A 20,851-nucleotide genomic window follows, 5' to 3' on the forward strand; every position below is an offset into this window, starting at 1 on the left:
TCAGCACCACATTTATATTTCTAACAATCCGACCCACTACATGCTGTAAAGAATGAGGGCGGCTCAAACACAATGAGAAGTTTTCAAGAAAGATTTTTTGATACTTCAAAACCAAACGAATTCTTTGAAAATGATACCAGGAGGACGCAGTTATAAGCAGCATGAAGGAATTTTAGACTTGGGGCAGGGCGTTTAAGTGAAATCTAGTCCAGCTTTCTTTCTTTCTTTTTTTTTTTTTTAAAGATTTTATTAATTTATTTGACAGAGAGAGATCACAAGTAGATGGAGAGGCAGGCAGAGAGAGAGAGAGAGAAGGAAGCAGGCTCCCTGCTGAGCAGAGAGCCCGATGCGGGACTCAATCCCAGGACCCTGAGATCATGACCTGAGCCGAAGGCAGCAGCCCAACCCACTGAGCCACCCAGGCGCCAAGAGTCCAGCTTTCTTATTCCTCAGAGTTCAAGGCCTGGCGGGCTACAGGAGTCTTGGCGCACTCCATCAATGATAGGCATGACCAGAATTAACCCCAGGACATCATGCTCCTCCCCTGGGCTGCCTCACCTGCCCTCTAGGGGACTACTAAGTTACCTTCCTCACTCGGTTATACCTACTTATATCGGTTTCTTTGAAGGGGAAAAACTACAATATATGCACTCCGCTGCCTTTTAGCGTGTTATTACATTAAACATTAAAACAAATGAAAAACACAACTCTTCCATAATTGTGATAGTTTTCAACCAAGTAACTTCAATTTCTTGTGTTGTTTTTAAGTCTTCCCACATCTCCAGTTTTACATCAGTACACATTTTTATTCTGCTGGATTCATTTGCCATTATTTGGGGACAATTTACACATTGCTTTATTACTTTCATAATTATTTTGGGAGATATGTAATATTCCATATAGAGACACAGTTAATTTACTTAACTACTTCCCTACAGTGGAAATTTGAATTTGTTTCCATTTTTCTTAAAATTACAGGAAATGGTATAATGAGTAAATCTATAACATTTTTCTAAATATAATCTTTTTCTTCTTTTGAATGACTCTCTTAGGATAAATTCCCAGAAGATTTACATAAAAGATTATAAATATTTTTATGATTCATTACATACTGCAAAGTGCTTTCCAAAAATTATTTCAGTTTATAATGCCAATCAACAGAACGTAGAAACAGCAGTTTCAACAGACACTTAAATGGAGTTTCAACTGTTACACAATTTTATTTACCAATGGGTACAAACTGGTACATGAGTGTTTCATTTTGCACTGATTTCTCACACAAAACATTTTCTCTGAGCCTATTACTATTCATGTTTTCTCCTGTGTGAATTAAGATTTATTCAGCATATCTTTTCATCGTTATTTAGCACCTCTCTACAAGGGACCTGTTTTTTACAGTATTAATCATAACACCTACATGTCCTTTATTAAAAAGCAATCGTAAATGGTTTGACACAGAGAAAGAATCAAAAATGAATAGCTTCTGGGCTTTGACATTCTTCTTAACATATGTAAAGTGCATTTACCGAGACAACAAAGGTCTCACTTCTCATGGTAATATCTCTAATACATTCCAGTTTTGTTTTTTTTTTAAGATTTTATTTATTTATTTCACAGAGAGAGATCACAAGTAGGCAGAGAGGCAGGCAGAGAGAGAGAGAGAGAGAGAGAGGAGGAAGCAGGTTCTCTGCTGAGCAGAGAGCCCGATGCGGGACTCGATCCCAGGACCCTGAGATCATGACCTGAGCCGAAGGCAGTGGCTTAACCCACTGAGCCACCCAGGCGCCCAATACATTCCAGTTTTAAACTGCTTTTCCAAACAGCTTTACTTCTTTTGTCTTATACAGAATCCCGCTCCTAAGCAAAATGTCTTTATTACAGCTTAGGTATATTTCAGTATTTCATAACCGCCTAAACTGAACATCTCATTACAGAAAACCCTGAAAGAATAAACATGAGCTTCTAGAAATATGGCCTCTTTTCATTTTTTAAAGGGGAAAAGGGAGGTAGTTTACCTTTGCTTGCTTTTTAATTCTAGGTCCGCTGCTGTCGCCACACTGTGGCGTGTGTCACTAGAAGCAATCACCAGGTGGAGAACAGCTTCAAGTTCAGGCACCTGTTCAGCTTCTATGAACTTCACTATACCCAATTTGCACTGCAGATAAATGAAGGGAGGGAGAAACAGTGATCAATGAGACAAACACCACCAACCAGAAAGTAATAGATAGTAACAACAGTAGCAGCTCCTGTTCAGGCTTACAATGTGCCAGGGAACTGTATATAACATATATTCATTGATTCATTTAACCCTCACAATTTATGACATAAGTAACAGTCCATTTTTCTGATGAGGAGAGGAAACTGAGGCGAGGCTTAAGAGGTTAAGACACATAGTAAGTGATGAAAACAAGATTCAAACCCAAGTTTCTCCAACTCGAAGACCATTACGATACACAGCCTTCCTACTTAGGTTACAGTCTCTCTAGAATGATAAAGCCTTGAACTGAAGTCCAAATTTGGAGCCTGCAGGTAAGAGAGTGGTACATTATGAATAGAGGGCTCCATGGATTGTTTTGACAGTTCAAAAAGAACTAAACCACGTTCCATAGAGTTCCACTCTGTTGTTAACATATTCTTTCTGTCCTCAATATTCTTACAGACTGAAAACAATAGGGTTTCAAACACACTCTAAGTCAAGGCAAGTGAAATTTTAACTGAACAGTATTCAGTCTAACTGAATGGCTAAAATGAAACACAGACTGAAGAGGGATTCTAATTAATCTGAAGGAGCTATGAATTTCACAACAAAGAATTCTATTTAGGACAAATGTACCTGAAAACTATCTTTACCTTTAGAAATCAGTTACATACTAGTTCTTATGCATATGAATCTTGATTGAGAGAGCTTATAATTATTAAACAGATGCAATTTTAAAAAGTATATAAACAGATCATAAAATGCTTGCCTTCCCCACCCCCTTGTTCAACACAACTTACTGTGGCAAGAGCTACAAGAGAAAGAACTCAAGTATTTACTTAAGCTACAGAAGAACAGTTATGGAAACTAACTACATGAAGATATAAACAAATAAATGTGCAAAGAAAACCGAAAACAGTACTAATGCCCATCAGTAGAAGACTAGGTAAAATCTTGTGTGGTTTACACATAATTTTACATAAACATTTAAAAAGATGACTTTTTAAAAAATTTATATATTTTTAAATGAAAAAAGCAAACCAAAAATACTGTATATATGTAAATGTATGTAAATGTAACATATAATATGTAAAAATATATTTGTAAAATTGTACTTATATATATACACACAAACACACACACACTGAGTAGGCTGTAGATGAATGACAAACTAGGGTGGCAGGATTCCAGGTAATTTTTAACTTCTCTTTATAATATTCTGTATGCTTGAATCTTTACATTATCATAATTTTGTCATTAGAAAAAATAAAAGCCATTTTTATTTAAATAAAAACAAAATTTTATTTCATCCTTGAAACTAAAATGGTTCATTAGGTTCACTAGACTATAAAATTGACAAAAAAACATGGAGAGGCCCTTAAGTATCAGCAAATAATTACCAACACAAGATTACAATTTCACGTTAACAATTATTCTCTAGCACTTGGGAGCTTGAGCCCTCAGAGAGGCCTAGATTCAAAGCCTAGTACTAGAAGTGAGACCAAGGTACATCTCAAAACCTCACTTCCTTTTACAAAATGAAATGATTTCTCTACCTCCTTGGGCTGCTGTAAGAATTAAATGAGACAAGGTATTCAAAGTGCTCAGCATAGTATCTGTCAAATAGTTCACACCCAAAAAAGAGTAACTACTATACTATTTACCTTTCTTTCTTACTTACATCATGGTTGAGGAAGGGGTGGGGGGAGGAAGATCTATAAAACATGAAGCAAATCTAATCAAACATAACCCTCGCCGAACAAATCATTCTATAAATTTGCAAGTGGAAGCAATGCCCCACTTGCCTTTTTCCCTCTCCTGGGGAACACTGTTTTTTGATCAGTGGTCCCTTACATTCCCAAAAAGAAAAAATATCAGATCATTTAGACTGCCACGGAGAGATAAAGGAAGGATTGGAAGACTAACCCATGTTGCTTGAATTCCAAAATAATTACATACTGATCTCATCTGTTCTTCCCTGAGGTGCCTGATGACACAGACACAGTGAGGCAACTTCTCTGTAGAGCACCAGTCTTTTTTAAAAGCTGCTCAGAGAACATCTGTGTCCTGTTTAAATCCAGAATAAAATGCTTAATGCCAATTTTTAAATTCCCAGCAAGAAATATAAAAGGGAGTCATGCTTTTCCCCCATATTGTCACATGTGAGTACAGGAGTTCCTCACTTTAAACAAGATGTACAGCCCTAAAAAGCTGAATAATCTAAGATAAATTGTATTTTAACTGCACCAAAACAGCTAGATTATTAAACCTACAATCAAAAGCGAAAATGAAAGAAGCTAAGCATACGCCATTTCTAAGCGGGCTGTATTTTACCCTTGAACCGTGTATGCAGTGAAGAGCACTGAAGAGCACTTCCCACTCCTCCCTTTCCCTGGGGCTTTAACAAGTAACTGCCACGATGAAGAGAGTACATTAGGTCAATCAGCCGTTGCAAAGCTATTTCATTAGAGAGAATGAGCACATGAGAACTATGGCAGACGTGCTTCTGGGGACCTCCTCAGGCTAGCGTACTGGGGCAAGTTCCAGTATGAACAAAGCAGTGATACCTGTTCCAACTGTTCAGGAGTCCACGGGTTATCACCAATAACTCGCTTAGCTGCGTAAAAACTCATTCCTGGGGGAGGCTGTGGTATGCCAGAACTTCCCCCACTATTTGAAGAAGAACCCTGTCCTGAAGATGAATTTTGGCGACTCTGGGATTCACTTAACACATATCTGAAAAGGAAAGAGAAATTTAACCTGCCTATTAAAACACATACAGAAACATTTACATGCACATATAATACATTCAATTATATACTTTTCTCTCAGATATTTTTTCTAGAATACTTGAAAGTAAAATTTCATCATAAAGAAAAATTCTGAAGGTATCCAAAAAAGGGTATTTACATCTTTAGCAAATTAACATGAGTCCATCTGTTCAGCTTAGTTACAAATGAACTATTACAGTTACCAACAATGAATATAAATATTTTGCTCTCAATCTATAAACAACCCTTTAAGAGCTGTTTGGACGTACTACACTTTGAGTTTTAGGTTGACAAATAGAAAGATTAGCTGATTGTAAGAAGAGCTAAGAAAAAAAAAAAAACAACATATCCTAGATCCAAAGCACAGAACATCTACAGTCAACCCTATTTCTGTTAAAGCTGCAATTCACCTTTAATTCTCCTTATATCCCTGCCTTAGAAAACCCACTGAAACCTCCAAACCATTTATCACACAAGCACATTAACATCCCAAAAAGGAAAAAAAATTCAAAGAGGAAAAGCCGGATTGATGAGCTTCTCCCACTGTATATTCAAAGCCCTTTGTAGCTACTTATTAATTTACCATCCTATCTTCATTTTTAGCTTCTATATATTAAAAATAAGATCTCTGATAAATTCATTTTGATCCAGTTAAACTGGCATTTCTCATCTACAAAATGAAAACTTTGAAAAAAAATTTAACTCAGGTCCCTTAAAACTCCAAAATTCTATGCTAATGAATTATCAGACTGGATATTAAAATGAAATACCCATTATAATAAAAATTAAAAATAACACTTAGATCCTGATGGCATAGTAAATTATTCCACATAAGTTATATGCTATATCCATTCAATCTTAAATCCATCTATTAAGAAAACTATTAAGAAATCACTTTAAGGGACGCCTGGGTGGCTCAGTTGATTAAGCAGCTGCCTTCTGCTCAGGTCATGATCCCAGCGTCCTGGGATCAAGTCCCACATCGGGCTCCTTGCTCTGCAGGGAGCCTGCTTCTCCCTCTGCCTCTGCCTGCCATTCTGTCTGCCTGTGCTCGCTCGCTCTCCCTCTCTCTCTCTGATAAATAAATAAAAAATCTTTAAAAAAAAATCACTTTAATATTTTTATAAAAATAAGGCAAATTCCCCCTGGTAAGAAAAACTGGACTGAGTACTTTATGTGCCTAAGTTAAATTTGGATTTGGTAAGAAAAACTGGATTGAGGACATTAAGTGCCTAAGTTAAATCTGGATTTCCAAGTTTATTTACCAAAGCCATCATCACCTGCCAATTCTGGCTGCCTCCTAATTTAACAACTATAAAAAGGAGGTTTTTGTTTATTTCTAAGTTAAAGCAAGACTGGTGGCAGTAAGTAAATGAATCAGTAATTACTGAACAGCTAACATGATGCAAAACACCAAACACCTTCTAAGCACAAGACTGAAGAATACCAGGTGGTGTAAGATGGAGTCTCTGCCATCTGGAGCAGGTTAACATAATAACATATGCCAGCATTCGACATGTTATCACACGACAAAGAAACCACTGAGAAATAAGAAATGACAAGGACACGTACTAGAAGTGAACAGGTAGAGATAGCAGAAACGTTTCAAGGTCTGGAAAATAAAGCCACCAAACTAGAGAGGTAGGAGGGGAACACACCAGAAAGGAAAGAAATTGTCCTCTTGTGTCTGGATGAGGGGACAGAGGACAGGAGGCTGCACATGCTAAGATGATAGAACATATTACACTTTCGATCAGGGAAGAAACATAATGAAAGCAGCATTTTAGATAAATATCTCTGGCAGCAAGACAACCTAGAAAAGAGGTAGCCTAGAAGGAGACAGATCATAACCTGGGCCACTGGCGCAAGGGATCAGAGCTAGATAAAACAGCTCTTGACTTCAAGGAGTCCCCAATCTATTAGGGAAGACGGACATGTCAGGAGTATGATAAAAACACAAAGCAGCAATGAAGATGGATGGTTAGTGTAATAAGAACCCGGAAAACAGTGTTCTCTGCCCAGGGCAAGAAATTTATGTCAGAGACACACACAGCTGACATCTAAGTTAGTTTGAGATGCTTTTTCAAAGCAGCTGTTTTGGCTGTTGTTTTCTTTCTTTCTTCCCTTCTTTTCTGATGGGCAGGCATTCTCAACAGAGAACTCTCGTAAAACATGAAAGGCAAGGATATAAGAGCGCATGAACTATATGAGTGTATGTAACGAGTGAAAAATAATACCCCAAGGATTTTAAGATCTGGTAAGATCAAAAATCAGGGAGATTTTAAAAATCCCATTTTAAAAATCAGGGATCCCTGGGACGCCTATGTGGCTCAGTCACTTAAGCAGCCGACTCTTGATTTCGGCTCTGGACATGATCTCAGGGTCATAAGATCTAGCCCCCCTCCCAGAGAAGTCTGTTCCTCCGCCCTCTCTCTGCCCCTCTCCCCACTCAAGCACAAGTGAGAGCCCGTGCACGTGCACTCTTTCTCTGATAAATCAATTATCTTTACAAAAATAACAAATAAATAAAAATCAGGACTCCCTCTGGCAATGTAGAGAGTTTTGGAGAAGAACAGCTGGTGAGAAAGTCATGACGAGAGCTGAGCAGAGATGAAACTGGCCCACAGCAGGCAGCAGGGCGAGTGGTTCCGGGACGAGACAAGGAGAAGAGAAGGGGTTTTATGGGGCTGGTATTAGCGACAGGGAAAAGGAAAGCTGGAGGCAGTTTACAACTGTACACCGACATGGCTAACAGAGCCATCACAGCACTGACAGCAATTAAAGAAAAGAACTATTTTTATGGGGAAAGACTGATTTCAGCTGGGACAGGCTGAGTCTGAAATCCTAACAGCAACTCCCCACCTGTAAGGTCAAGAAGCAGTAGGGCTGGGGTTTAGAAGAGGTCAGGGCTGCAACAGAAAGGAAAATCTGAGACATATCCATTTTCAAGTGAAAGCTGAATCATTTACAATAGCATTTAACCACACACAGTGAAAGCAGTCAATACCAAGGTCATTGGGATTTTATTTTGGAACCTACCCATAAGGCATCAGAAGGACATCGAGCATGAAGTCCAAAAGCAGCTGCACAGTCTTTGGTTTCTCAGCAAGATTAAACGGAGAAGCTGATTTTGATGATTCAACAGGGTATTTCATGTGAAAAAGGGTTGGTATTAAAAGATGCATTAAGCTGAAAAAACAATTACATTTATTGCAACTACTTTAAAAATAAGGGTTTTATACATGTAAATAACAGACAAAACAAAAATCACATAACAAGAAGTGGCAAGTGTAGCAAGGGCCACGCACTTTCAAAACCACCAACTTACAAAGTCCTAATCCAGGAACTGGCCTAGCTTTCTTTGTTACTGAAAACCCAGTACACTGAGTGATGACTGCCATTTAGCCAATCAGGCTCATCACCAAAAACACCGGGAAAAAAAATGTACATAAAATGCCCTCAGAGTCAGTATCTAAAGTTACCAAAAGAGATTTTCTATTAAACTTTAGGTATAGTTCAACTTATAACATGTTCCTTCAATAAATTTTTTTCTTTTCTACAGTTAATTTAAATAAAGTCATTCTAAAACTAAAGAAATTAAAAACCGATCAATTTAATATTTTGAATATGAAAATTTCCAGTGTGAACTTATGTAACACAGTTTCAGTAATTCCTTCTTTCACTACACATGAAAACTTCAAAGAGTGCTTGCACTGTTTATTAACTTTATTTGTAAAGATCCGTACTGTAGTCTCTTTTAAAAATACAAGTGCTCGGGGCACCTGGGTGGCTCAGTGGGTTAAGCCTCTGCCTTCGGCTCAGGTCATGATCTCAGGGTCCTGGGATCGAGTCCCGCATCGGGCTCTCTGCTCAGCGGAGAACCTGCTTCCTCCTCTATCTCTCTCTCTGCCTGCCTCTCTGCCTACTTGTGATCTCTCTCTGTGAAATAAATAAATAAATAAAAAATCTTAAAAAAAAAATACAAGTGCTCTAAAAAGCAAAGTAAAACCATCATTTAACTCCACCTTCCCTCCACAGCTTGTGCACTCTTCCCAATGATGCTCACCACGATCAGGCTACACTACAGAACTCTGAGCCAAATCTGAAACTGAGGGTGTTATCCAAACCCTTTTCACCCCTCCAATGCCCATATTAATATAAACAAGTGATCCATTCCTTAAAACAGCTCTAAAACTTCCTGTCCCCCAAGACAGAAATGTTTTGAGAAAAGCCACTTCATAACTAATTTGTGCATTCACATGAAATTAGCCTCTTCAAAATAATTGACAAAATAAATGCATCTAGACTGAGAAACATGTTGTTAGTTCTGCACACCTTTCAATATGCGCCATCAAGAAAGCCGGTAATTACCGAAACAGTAACGTTGAGATAACACAGAAAACTCAATCATTTGTCAGCTAAAAGAACTCAAGCTTGCACATTAGCCCAAGCAAAACCAAATGTGTGACTCTACGTTTGAAAGGTCGCTATTGAGTCGTGCAGGTGGGAGACAAGGTCACTGAGGAGACCATACCTATCCTGCTGTGGCTGAGGCTTCCCTTCCATGGCAGTAAGGAGCGTGGGGGCCAGTTCACATTGTTTTTCCACGGGGAGGCGAGGATAGCCCATCTTAACATAAATTATAGTAAAATTCTAACACAATGAGAGAAAAGCAAGTGAGCATGAAGGAAATACTCTAGGATTTCAATGAAAACACACGGTTGATAACTTAGGGAGTTACATTATAACGAAGAAATCACATTCTCTCTCCATATGTTGATCACATGTTCATTATGGCTTAATAAACTCTGACATCTCAGGAAGAATTCCAGCCCTACTTATTTAAAAACGCTTGCTGTGGGAAGTGCTTCCTGTGAGAGAGCATAACCTAATCTAAAGCACTCAGTCATACATATATCAAACATCATGTTTTTCCACTTTAAATACATACAATTTTGTCAATTGTGCCTCAATAACGTTGGGGGGGGGGATAAAAGCACACAAAAATGCAATTTTCACTGAAAAGAAAAAGTCATCATTTGGCCTGTCTGAACCTCCATCCTCCACACGAGCATCAGAGCCCCCAGCCTGCTGCACCAGTCCTTCCCAGCAAAGAGGAGACCACCCGGGAAATCCTAGGCTGCCGTTTCCCAACTGATTACTACAACCGCCTTAGCACGCGGCAGCACTCTGGTTCCTCATTCCAGGAACTGACCAACGGATGATGAACCAAGGGAAACCGAGTGCTGCGGGCATGACACCACCACTGGAACCCATATGAATGCTTGACTTTAAGCAAACTCATGAATGCATATCTGGATCTATGCATAAGATAAAGATCTGCTTTTCCAAAGGATTCTTCCCTTTAGAATAGGCTTCACGAGGGTATTCTCTGGAAGACATTCTATTTGGCACTTTTCCTGGCACACAATGTTTCTATCTGCTGGAAGAAAGGAGCATCTGTAATGAAGCTGTATGTCCAGAGCAGCCACAGAAAAGATATCTGGCCCAGTAGGTGGCTCCAAAGGTTTGGAATCCAGATGTCAGGTAAGCCTCAACAGATTCTGCCTCGATGATAGGAACAACAGGGCCACAAAAAGATCAGCTGACATCACGCGGTACCCACGTTTTAATACATCTACATTTCATGAAAATGACAATCTAACAGGAACATTTCTTACCAGGCTCCGTTACTTCACTTGTAAAAAGGATACCTTTCTGAATGTATTAGAAACAGAATTTTTTAAAAACTCAGCTTCCTATCCTTGCCATTTATCCTTTCTTTTGCCTCTTCTATTATTGTTTCTTCATGCCCATATTGCATACCCCTTTCTTCTCTCTGTTCAGACTGGCTTCGTATAACCTTTCACGAAGAATCAAATCACTCCTTTATATCAGCAAACCTGAGCAGTCATTTCACCAGTCTTCCTTTTGCCCAATGTAAATAACCATGCCTTATCCTGCTTCTACCACTTCAGTGGAAAAAACAGTCATTTGAAGAAAAACACCTTGTTTCCTTTAGAATTAGTCTAAGGTGAAATTCTAAACTTGCCCATATATTGATGACATCTAATAAACGTTAGGAGAGAAAACTCCAAGTCGCACATATCCCAAGAGAACACTCACTGTGACAAAGGAGACTGCAGCAGGGTCCTGGTATTGAACCAACAGTGTCTCCACCGGGAGCTGTATTTTGGGGCGGCTTTTTATACGCTTATTCAGATGGACCAGCAGTTCCATTACCTAAACACAGAGACAGATGAACTGAAATTATTGATACCTTTTTTTTTTAATATTTTATTTATTTATTTGACAGAAATCACAAGTAGGCAGAGAGGCAGGCAGAGAGAGAGGAGGAAGCAGACTCCCTGCTGAGGAGAGAGCCCGATGTGGGGCTTGATCACAGGACCCTGAGATCATGACCTGAGCCGAAGGCAGAGGCTTTAACCCACTGAGCCACCCGGGCACCCTGAAATTATTGGTACCTTTAAAACAAAGTCATTTCTCAGCCATTACTTAGGTTGATAAATAGTAGCTACCTCGTTCTCTTCTAGGACATAAATGTGATATCCCAGAAAGGGAATTACAATATTAGGGTCTTGTTCTAAAATGCTGTGTCCCCCCAAAGCTGGGATCCCATATGAGCCTATACTGAGGCACAGCCCCAGAACCTTCGTGAACCATGCCACGAGTGGAATGTGTCTCCCTAAGACTCATCTGTTGAAGCCCTAATCCCCAGTTTGATGGTTTTAGGAGGTACTTAGGTTTGCCTAGTGTCATGGCAGTGGGGCCCCCATGATGAGACTGGGTGTCCTAATAAGGGGATGAAGGGATCCGAGTCCTGGTTCTCTTCCCCTCATGAGGATGCAGCAAGGAGGCTGCCCTCTGTCGACCAGGAAGGTCCCTCCACAAGGAACCCGACGTGTTGGCACCCTGACCTCAGACTCCCAGCCTCTGGAATGGTGAGAAATAAAAGTCTATTCAAGGACCCAGTCTGAGGTCTTCTGTTACAGCAGCCCAAATGGACTAAGACACATGACAACTAAGAGCATGACAACACGAGAAACAGACAAGATACAGTGGGTTTCCAGAAAAGATTCTGCCAGATCAAGGAGGACTTAGGGAGGAAGTGACAGAACACTAAATCCTGACTACGAGATGAATTTCCAAGCAAAGAATCAGTCATAAGAAGGAATGAGGTCTAAAAGAATATAACATACAGCATGTGACTGACACACAGAGTGTTAAGAGATAAAAGCAAAACCCAGATTATAAAAGGGCTCAGGTAAAATGCTGTAGAATTTTTACTGTAATCTGAAGGTCATCTGATTCTACTAAAGAGCTTTAAGTAACAATGAACTTCCTCTCCTTCAAGTGGGAAAAGAGAGAAGAGAGACTTTCAAGTCAATAATTCCTGTGGGTAGGAAGCAAAATCCACGGGCTTATGTCAAATGGCCCCGATCTTACTCTAAGAGTGAGATGATCTTGCTACGAGAGGTGAAGTAAGAAAGTGAGCATTGAAAAATAACATTTTTAGGGGCACATGGGTGCCTCAGTCAGTTAAGTGTCTGCCTTCAGCTCAGGTCGTGATCCTGGAGTCCTGGGATAAAGCCCCACAAAGGGCTCCTTGCTCATCGGGAAGCCTGCTTCTCCCTCTCCTTCTGACCCTCCTCCCTGCTGGTGCTCTCGCTCTCTCACTCTACCTCAAATAAGTAAATAAAAACTTCAGGGGTGCCTGGGTGGCTCAGTTAACCATCTGCCACCATGATCCCAGGGTACTGAGATCAAGCCCCGCATCTCTCCTACTACCCATGCTTGTGTTCCCTCTCTCACTGTGTCTCTCTCTGTCAAATAAATAAAATCTTTTAAAAAAAGGAAAAGAAAAGAAAAATAACATTTTTAGAAAGCCTTCCCTGAGAAAGACTCAAGGATTTAAGTTATCTGTTCTGCAGGGCCAGGCCTACACTATTCTCCATCATTTCTGTAATGTGTGTTCTAGCCTCAAAGCAAGTATTAAAGAGAGTTATAGTGGGGCACCTGGGTGGGTCAGTCATTTAAGCGTCTGACTCTTGATTTCGGCCCAGGTCATGATCTCAGGATGGTAGGATCGAGCCCTGTATGGGGCTCTGTGCTCTGCACGGCATCTGCTTGTACCTTCCCTTTTGCCCCTCCCTCCACTCGGATGCACTCACACTCTCTAATACATAAATAAATAAATCTTTAAAAAAATAATTAACGAGGGGGCCCTGGGTGGCTCAGTGGGTTAAAGCCCTGGGATCAAGCCCCACGTCGGGCTCTCTGCTCAGCAGGGAGCCTGATTCCCTTCCTCTCTCTCTGCCTGCCTCTCTGCCTACTTGTGATCTCTGTCTGTCAAATAAACAAATAAAATCTTAAAAATATGTATATAAATAAATAAATAATGAGAGTTGTAGGACTATTCCTGGCAACAACGAAACCCAAATGAATCTAAAGCAATAACGCAATGTGAATTTTAAAAGTAACAACAAATCTATAATCTATGTCTGTTTATTGAATAATAATGAAATAGGTGACATTCATCCAACAGTTTCTGTACAGAACACACTTCTGCATAGCACTCTGCATTTCCTATTGGATTCTTAAAACAACCAGAGAAATGATACTATCATTTCTGTTTCAAAGGTGAGAAAGCAGATGCTCAGGGAACTGAAGTAACCTGTCCAAAGACACAGAGCCACCAGGTGGCACAATCTAATTCTAGAGCTCGTCCTTTTAATCTTTCTGACACTGACAGTTGAGCTCAGTTCATCTGAAGTGTCTGTCACCGCAAGACAGCCTTGGAACCACTGATACCTCACAGAGACCTAGAAACTTGCATTACCATACATATTCAACTTCCTGACTCCAGACCTAAGATACAGCCAAAATACAGGGAAAAGAATCAGGAGGAACCAGGCTCAAGAAACAGCCCTCTTCAGGGGCACCTGGCTGGCTCAGTAGGTTGGGCCTCTGCCTTCAGCTCAGGTCGTGATCTCAGGGTCCTGGGATTGAGCCCTGCATTGGGCACCCTGCTCAGCGGGGAGCCTGCTTCACCCCCTCTCTCTCTGCCTGCCTCTCTGCCTACTTGTGATCTCTGTCTGTCAAATGAATAAATAAAATCTTAAAAAAAAAAAAAAAAAGAAAAAGAAAGAAAGAAAAGAAAAGAAACAGCCCTCTTCTAACAATCTAATTTAGGCTAAGTCCTGGAAGGACTCTATGGGAAATCATTAGTGACAATCATGCCCATAATCACATACTTTCTTTTCATGGTAATTTTTTTTATTTTAAATAAACGACTTAATTCTTCTAAAAATATAATCATATTAAATATTAATTTCCTAAGTTCGGTTATCCACTATCTGAAACCCTCTATAAACCCATAAAAATAAAAAAAATTTAAAAATCAACTGAACCGACCTTCCGTGGACAACTAGATAACTGTTAACCTATCAGTAAACCTATAGGATCATCAGCCTCAGATTTATAGTATCTTGTCTATACCAGTTCTTACTACTCATGCATTTATATTCATTTATTCATTAATAAATTTTTAATTGAAGTGTAACACATAACTAAAGTGTACAATTGAGAGTGCACAGCCCAATAAATTTTGATAAAATAAACACACTAGAACCACAAAAGCCCTATCTGTACCCCATGCTCCTCTGCTCACTACCCACCCTTCCCCCAAAAGTTACCACTATCCTGACTTCAAACACCATTTTTTAAATTTTATTTATTTGAGAGATAAAGTGTGAACAAGAGAGAGCACAAGCTGGGGAAGGGGCAGGGGAAGAAGGAGGAATAGACTCCCCGATGAGCAGGGATCCCCACAACCCATGCAGGGCTTCATCCCAGGACCCTGGGATCATGAGCTGAGCTGAAGGCAGACGTTTGACCCACTGAACTACCCAGGCGTCCCTCAAACACCATTTTTAAATTTCTGTAAATGGAACACATAAGGTAAACTCATGTGTCTGAAAGTTTTGTTCAACATCGTATCTGAGACTCAGCCATGCTGTCGCTCATAGCAAGTGCTCACTTTCACGGCCCTAGTAAGGAGATACCACAGTCTCTCCACTCTCCTACTGATGGACATGAGATGACTGACTCCCAGTTTGGGCTATTACAAATACTGCTATAAGTATTCTCAGATATACCTTTAGTGTACATATATACAGATTTCTGTTCTATATAAACTCAGGACGGGATATGCGTCATGGAACACACATGCAAGAAGCTTTAGAGTATTTCTAAACAGTTTTCCAAAAGGGTCATACTAGTTCACACACCTACCTGTGCGAGTTCCAATCCAAACTTGTCAGTAAATGCTACGGTCAGTCTTAATAATTTCTAGCTATTCTAGCTAATTCTAATTCTACATTTAAAGTTGGCTATAGGGCGCCTGGGTGGCTCAGTGGGTTAAAGCCTCTGCCTTCGACTCAGGTCATGATCTCAGGGTCCTGGGATGGAGCCCTGCATCGGGCTCTCTGCTTGGCAGGGAGCCTGCTTCCTCCCTCTCTGCCTGCCTCTCTGCCTGCTTGTGATCTCTGTCTGTCAAATACATACATACATACATACATACATACATAAATAAATAAATAAAAATTTTAAAAAAACTAAATTTGACTATAAAGTAGAATTCTATCTAACAAACCTTGTTCTTCTTAAAATAGCAAATGTACTCTAATGATATGTCACTAGAAATCCAAAACTTTTCTCTTTCCCTCAATTTACCCATAAATTACCAGCTACCTTGCAGGATAGCCTGCAAAAATGACACAACTGAAAATCAATACAAGTTTTCATCAATCACAGAATTTCACGTATCAAAATTATGTATACACGAGCTTTCAAACTGCTGCCCTCCGGAGTCCTATTTCCTTTGCCCAATGCCTGACCTCCTATCCCTCCTATCACTGGGTGCACTGGGTGGTCCTCAGCTCCCTGAAGTCACCCCATGCTGTTGCAGCTGAGAACATCTGCATAACCTGCTGTGTCTTATATGATCTCCCCATCTTTCTGTCTGGCTACTCCCTACACACCACAGAGGCCTTCCCTACGCCCCACATTCAGTTTAAATCAAGTCCTCAAATATATTCTCCCATAGAATCCCTTTCTATCTTGGCACTTGCTACAATTTATAATTGGATGCTATCTGCCTCATTGTTTAATGCCAGTCTCCCCAACTAGATGTTTCTTTCATTCACTAGCGTGTCCCTAACACCTGGCACATACAGTAGAAAGCACTTAGTATTTGCCAAAGGAATGATGAGAGGGAGGAAGCTAAATAAGTCAACAGAAACCAACTTATGAAGGGCCTTTTATTATCCCTTGCTTTCCTAAGGGTACCGGAAGGCCACAGAGGAGTTTTAAATAGGACGGCAACAGGATCAAATACACATGTATTCAGCAAGGCAGGGTTAACAATAGGCCTGTCAAATACCTGATGAGAATGACCTGGCTCTTCCCGCAAACGTAACAGATGTTCTTAAAGAGACTCTTTGTCCAGTGAACCTAAATTGGGCCTCAGAATCCCTCTCAGGGCAGATCTCCAAGGAGCCATTGCCAATCAATCAGAGTGGTCCAAGCGATGAAATCTGATGACAGCTCTAAGACCTAAAGGTCTAATATAAATACACCAGAAGACTAAGGAACTATTTTTAAAAATGAAGGGAGCAAATGCTTCCTGCAGAACATTTAGGTTAAAAATGAAAATCTTGAGGGGCACCTGGATGGCTCAGTCAGTAGAGCAAGCAACTCTTGTCAGGGTTGTGAGTTCAAACCCCACCAATGGTGTAGAGATTACTTAAAAATAAAATCTTAAAAAAAAAAAAAAGAAAAGAAAATCTTGGCACACCTGGGTGGCTCAATCAGTAAAGCATTTGCACCTCGGGTTCAGGTCACCGATCCCAGAGTCCTGGGACTGAGCCCTCCCTCCTCATCAGGGAGTCTGCTTGTCCCTCCTCCTCTGCCCCTCCTCTCACCAGTTCATGCTTTCTCTCTCTTGCTCTCTCTTTCAAATAAATAATGAATCATTGAAGATTACATCAAAAACTAATGATGTACTATATGCTGGCTAACTGAACATAATAATAAAAACAATGCTACACCTGAAAATAATATTACACTGTATGTTAACAAACTGGAATTTAAATAAAAACTTGAAAAATTAAAAATAAATAAAAATAAAATAAATAAAATAAAATCTTAAGAATCTTGATGTGATAGTTACCCAACTTTTGGTGACAGTACTTTCCAGAACGGGAGCTGTACAGTATCTTGCTTTTTTAAAAAATTATTTTGCTTCATCTTCATAAAAGTTGTATTCATAGTCAGCCAACGCTAAAGAATATTTTTGCCCCATTACCACCTCACTTTCATATCGGAATTGAGGGCATGGATTTTAGATCAAGCCTCTACATATTCAGAATGATTATCTCAATTGTATCATCTGGCACTTATGCCAAGTGTACAATTGGTACTAAATGCAGCTGTGCTAAGCATAGAAAAGCTACTTTTAAATCATGTAAGCTGGTCCCAGACTTGCTCTCCATTTTGAAAACCCAAAATGAGATCATGAACCTAGATTTCAATGATGAGAACAGAAAACTCACTTCATAATATATACCCATTTACTCACCATTTAATCCCCCCAGCTGTCCGAACATGCTTACCTTTTTGCGTACTCCTTCTTGGGTGCTGGACAGCTTGAGCAAAACAGGAGGAAGGAATTTAGATATAATATTCTGTAATTGTTCATCTGTTTCAGCATGGCCAAGTCGTAAAAAGACCCGTTCAAGCTGATCTATAATATAAGAAGAAAAAAAGAAGAACTTAACATATCAAACACAACCAAAACTAAGTATTTTTATAGTTTAACCTTTTTTCTGTACTGCAGATCATTCAATCATGATTAGCCACAACTAAGCCCTGTATGCAGAGGACTCTGATATACTAGGAAACAACACTAAAAAAGGCTTACTACCTAATTACACTTTCTTGCAACTGTCCTGGTCATTTAACCCCCAAAAGAGAAGAAAACAAAGCCAAGAATATCAAAATTCTCTCCTACATACAGTTATCCCTTTCTTCTAAAGGATTTGCATACTAAAAAGAATACAAAAATTCTGAAGAACTCTTCTAGATCTAGCTAGCGGAGGGAAGGAGAACTTTAATCCGACACCAAGGACAGTATCTATTTGGTGAAGCCGCCTTACTGATGAAGGTTCTCCATGGACAGAACCACTGCCCACTACTGTAGTGGGATTACCTAACCAGGATGTGAGAGACCGGTTTCAACCAAGAAAGCCTCCATGAGAGAAACATGTTACACAGCACCACCGTGATGCTCCCAGCAAAACCCAGACTGTGACAAAGTACAGAACAAGTAGCCAGACCATTCCAACAGAAGGGAAGGGAAGAGAAGGGAAGGGAGGGGAGGAGAGGGGACGGAGGAAAGAGGAGAGGAGGGGTTGTGACAGGGAAACCTACCATTTGCCAATGCTTTGATATTTGATTTTAAGGAAATACTGTTAATTTCTTAGGTGTAATAATGGTATTGTGGTTTATGTTTGTTTTTAAAGGTTCTTAGAAAAGTTATCCCTGGTGATTGAGAAGACTTCTAAGGTGGTTAGAAATGTCCTGTATCTTGTTCTAGGTGATGGTTGCAGGGATATATATCTTGATAAAAATTCATCAAGCTCTCTACTTTCATACTTTATTACACCTCAATTTAAAATTTTATTTAAGAGAGTCTTTATTTTTTAGAGATCAACACTGAAACACCCACAGGTGAAATAATATAGTTACGGGGATTCACTTGAAATAACCAAGGGTGTACTGGAAATTTGCTAGAGAGTAAATTTCAGATGCTCTCACAACACATACACACAAAAGATGACTGTATGAAAAGATATGTTAATTAGCTTGACTACAGTAACCATTCCACATGTACATATATATCAAATCATCACACTGTACCTCTTAAATACATACAATTTTTATTTTTTTAATATAAATAAGGTAATAGCCTCATTTGGGTTCTTATAAAAAATACTAATCGGGGCAAAGGGATGAGGAATGGGGAGAGGCCATATAAATGAAACCAATATTGGCCACTAATCGATTAACTGTTGAAGCAGCATAACAGACAAAGAGAATTTGTTCTTTTGTGTATGCTTGGTATTTTCCATAATTTTTTAAAGACATAGACACACACACACACACACACACACACACACACACACACACAGAACACAGAGGTAAGACATTCTGGTAGCAACAAGCATACCCTGAACCCAAATCTTGGTTTTTAAATACCATTCTCCAAAAAGAGGAACCAGGCTCCTTGAAAAAATGACAGATTCTGGGGCTGGAGCAGGGAAAAAGCAAGATGAACCTGAAGCATCTTGTAATGCTAAAAAGAAAATGGGGCCTGGAACATGCTGAAGGTCTCCAGGAGCCCCCTGTAAGAGTTCCAACATGGCCAAAGCTGAATAATTTGAGGAACAAAATAAACAGAACAGTACTGGATTATAACCCAGAGTATAAAAATTAATCTACATGAATCCATGCTGATGTAAATAAATTACTAAATGATTAAGTTCAATGGGGGGAAAGAAACCTCTTTCTTCTGAAAGAATTCCAAGTGTCACATGTAGATACTCCCCCTGCAGGAGGTACAACTTCATTTCTGCCTCCACCCGGTCTGAGAAGGTGGACTAGCTTGACTGAGTTGCTTCCAAAGAACAGAAAAAGGAAAATGTTAATGCTACAGTGGAGATGCTTGATAAATACTACCTTTACCAAGTGATGGAAGTTACCACCATGACTGATGTCACATGGCTATCATGATCCCTGATGTGAAAGGAGGGCACTGCACCTCTGAGGTGGTCTTTGAAAAGACCCAGACCACCCCCCCAATCTAATTATCAGTAAAACAACTAGAAAAACCCCAACTGGAAGAACTTCTATGGGATACCCAGCCAGTACTGCTTAAGACTTCCTTTTTTTTTTTTTTTTTTAAAGATTTTATTTATTTATTCATGAGAGACAGCGAGAGAGAGAGGCAGAAGGAGAAGCAGGCTCCCCACTGAGCAGGGAGCCCGATGCGGGACTCGATCCCAGGATCCCAGGATCATGACCCGAACCAAAGGTAGACGCTTAACCATCCAAGCCACCCAGGCGCCCTCAAGACTTTCAAGACAGTGAAACATGGGGAACGACTAAGACACTATCACAGACCAGAAGTGAGAGGAAGACAACTAAGTGCAGTGTGGTGCCCTAGGTCAGATCCCAGAAGAGAAAGAGGACATTAATGGGAAAAAGTGGTGAAATCCAAGTAAAGCCTCAAAGTTTAAATTTTAAGATGATAATAAAGGAAGAAGAAAAGAGTAAGGAAGAAGGAAGGAGGAAAGGCAGGCAGGATGGCTGTGAGATCAGCAGACCAGATGCTTCTATACAGTGGCTGTGAAATCAGTCCACAGTATTTGTGCCAGTTCCAGGAGGCTTGGCGCTAGTGCCTCACAGATCTCAGGGCAGCAAAAACTGTCCACAGATTTTACCTAGAGAAACGATGGAAAATTCTTCTGGGGAAGAAGGCAGAAAGTTGAATTCATAACAAACTGACCTAGAGAATCTGTACCAAAGGTTTAAAAAACCAAGTGATATTGGTCTCTTTCATTTTTTTTGTACAACTGTTCAGTTTCTTCTTATGTATCCCACCATAGTGCCTAAACTTTCTTCTCTCCCTCACTAGGAAAGAAAATGTAGCATCCTCAATGTAATAAAATTATTTATGATGGGACTACGGGAATGGCAAAAGGGCCCCAAACCTTATGTGGGACCCCTCCCAAACAGGCCA

General features: G+C 39.9%; 1 protein-coding gene across 4 annotated transcripts in view; it reads right to left on the reverse strand.

The window, feature by feature from the left end:
- The window catches only part of ECPAS (Ecm29 proteasome adaptor and scaffold), a 98,806-nt gene that overhangs the window by 55,236 nt on the left and 22,719 nt on the right, over positions 1-20,851 (reverse strand). For all 4 annotated transcript variants that reach the window (XM_047699042.1, XM_047699043.1, XM_047699041.1 and 1 more), the window contains 6 exons: positions 17,664-17,794; positions 11,095-11,211; positions 9,503-9,621; positions 8,008-8,157; positions 4,765-4,933; positions 2,016-2,155 (listed from right to left, as the gene is read on the reverse strand). In XM_047699042.1, the coding sequence (XP_047554998.1) occupies positions 2,016-2,155; positions 4,765-4,933; positions 8,008-8,157; positions 9,503-9,621; positions 11,095-11,211; positions 17,664-17,794 (826 nt within the window). The remainder of the gene's footprint in view (positions 1-2,015; positions 2,156-4,764; positions 4,934-8,007; positions 8,158-9,502; positions 9,622-11,094; positions 11,212-17,663; positions 17,795-20,851) is intronic.

The sequence above is a fragment of the Lutra lutra genome, chromosome 13, assembly GCF_902655055.1.
Source record: "Lutra lutra chromosome 13, mLutLut1.2, whole genome shotgun sequence".
NCBI lineage: Eukaryota > Metazoa > Chordata > Mammalia > Carnivora > Mustelidae > Lutra > Lutra lutra.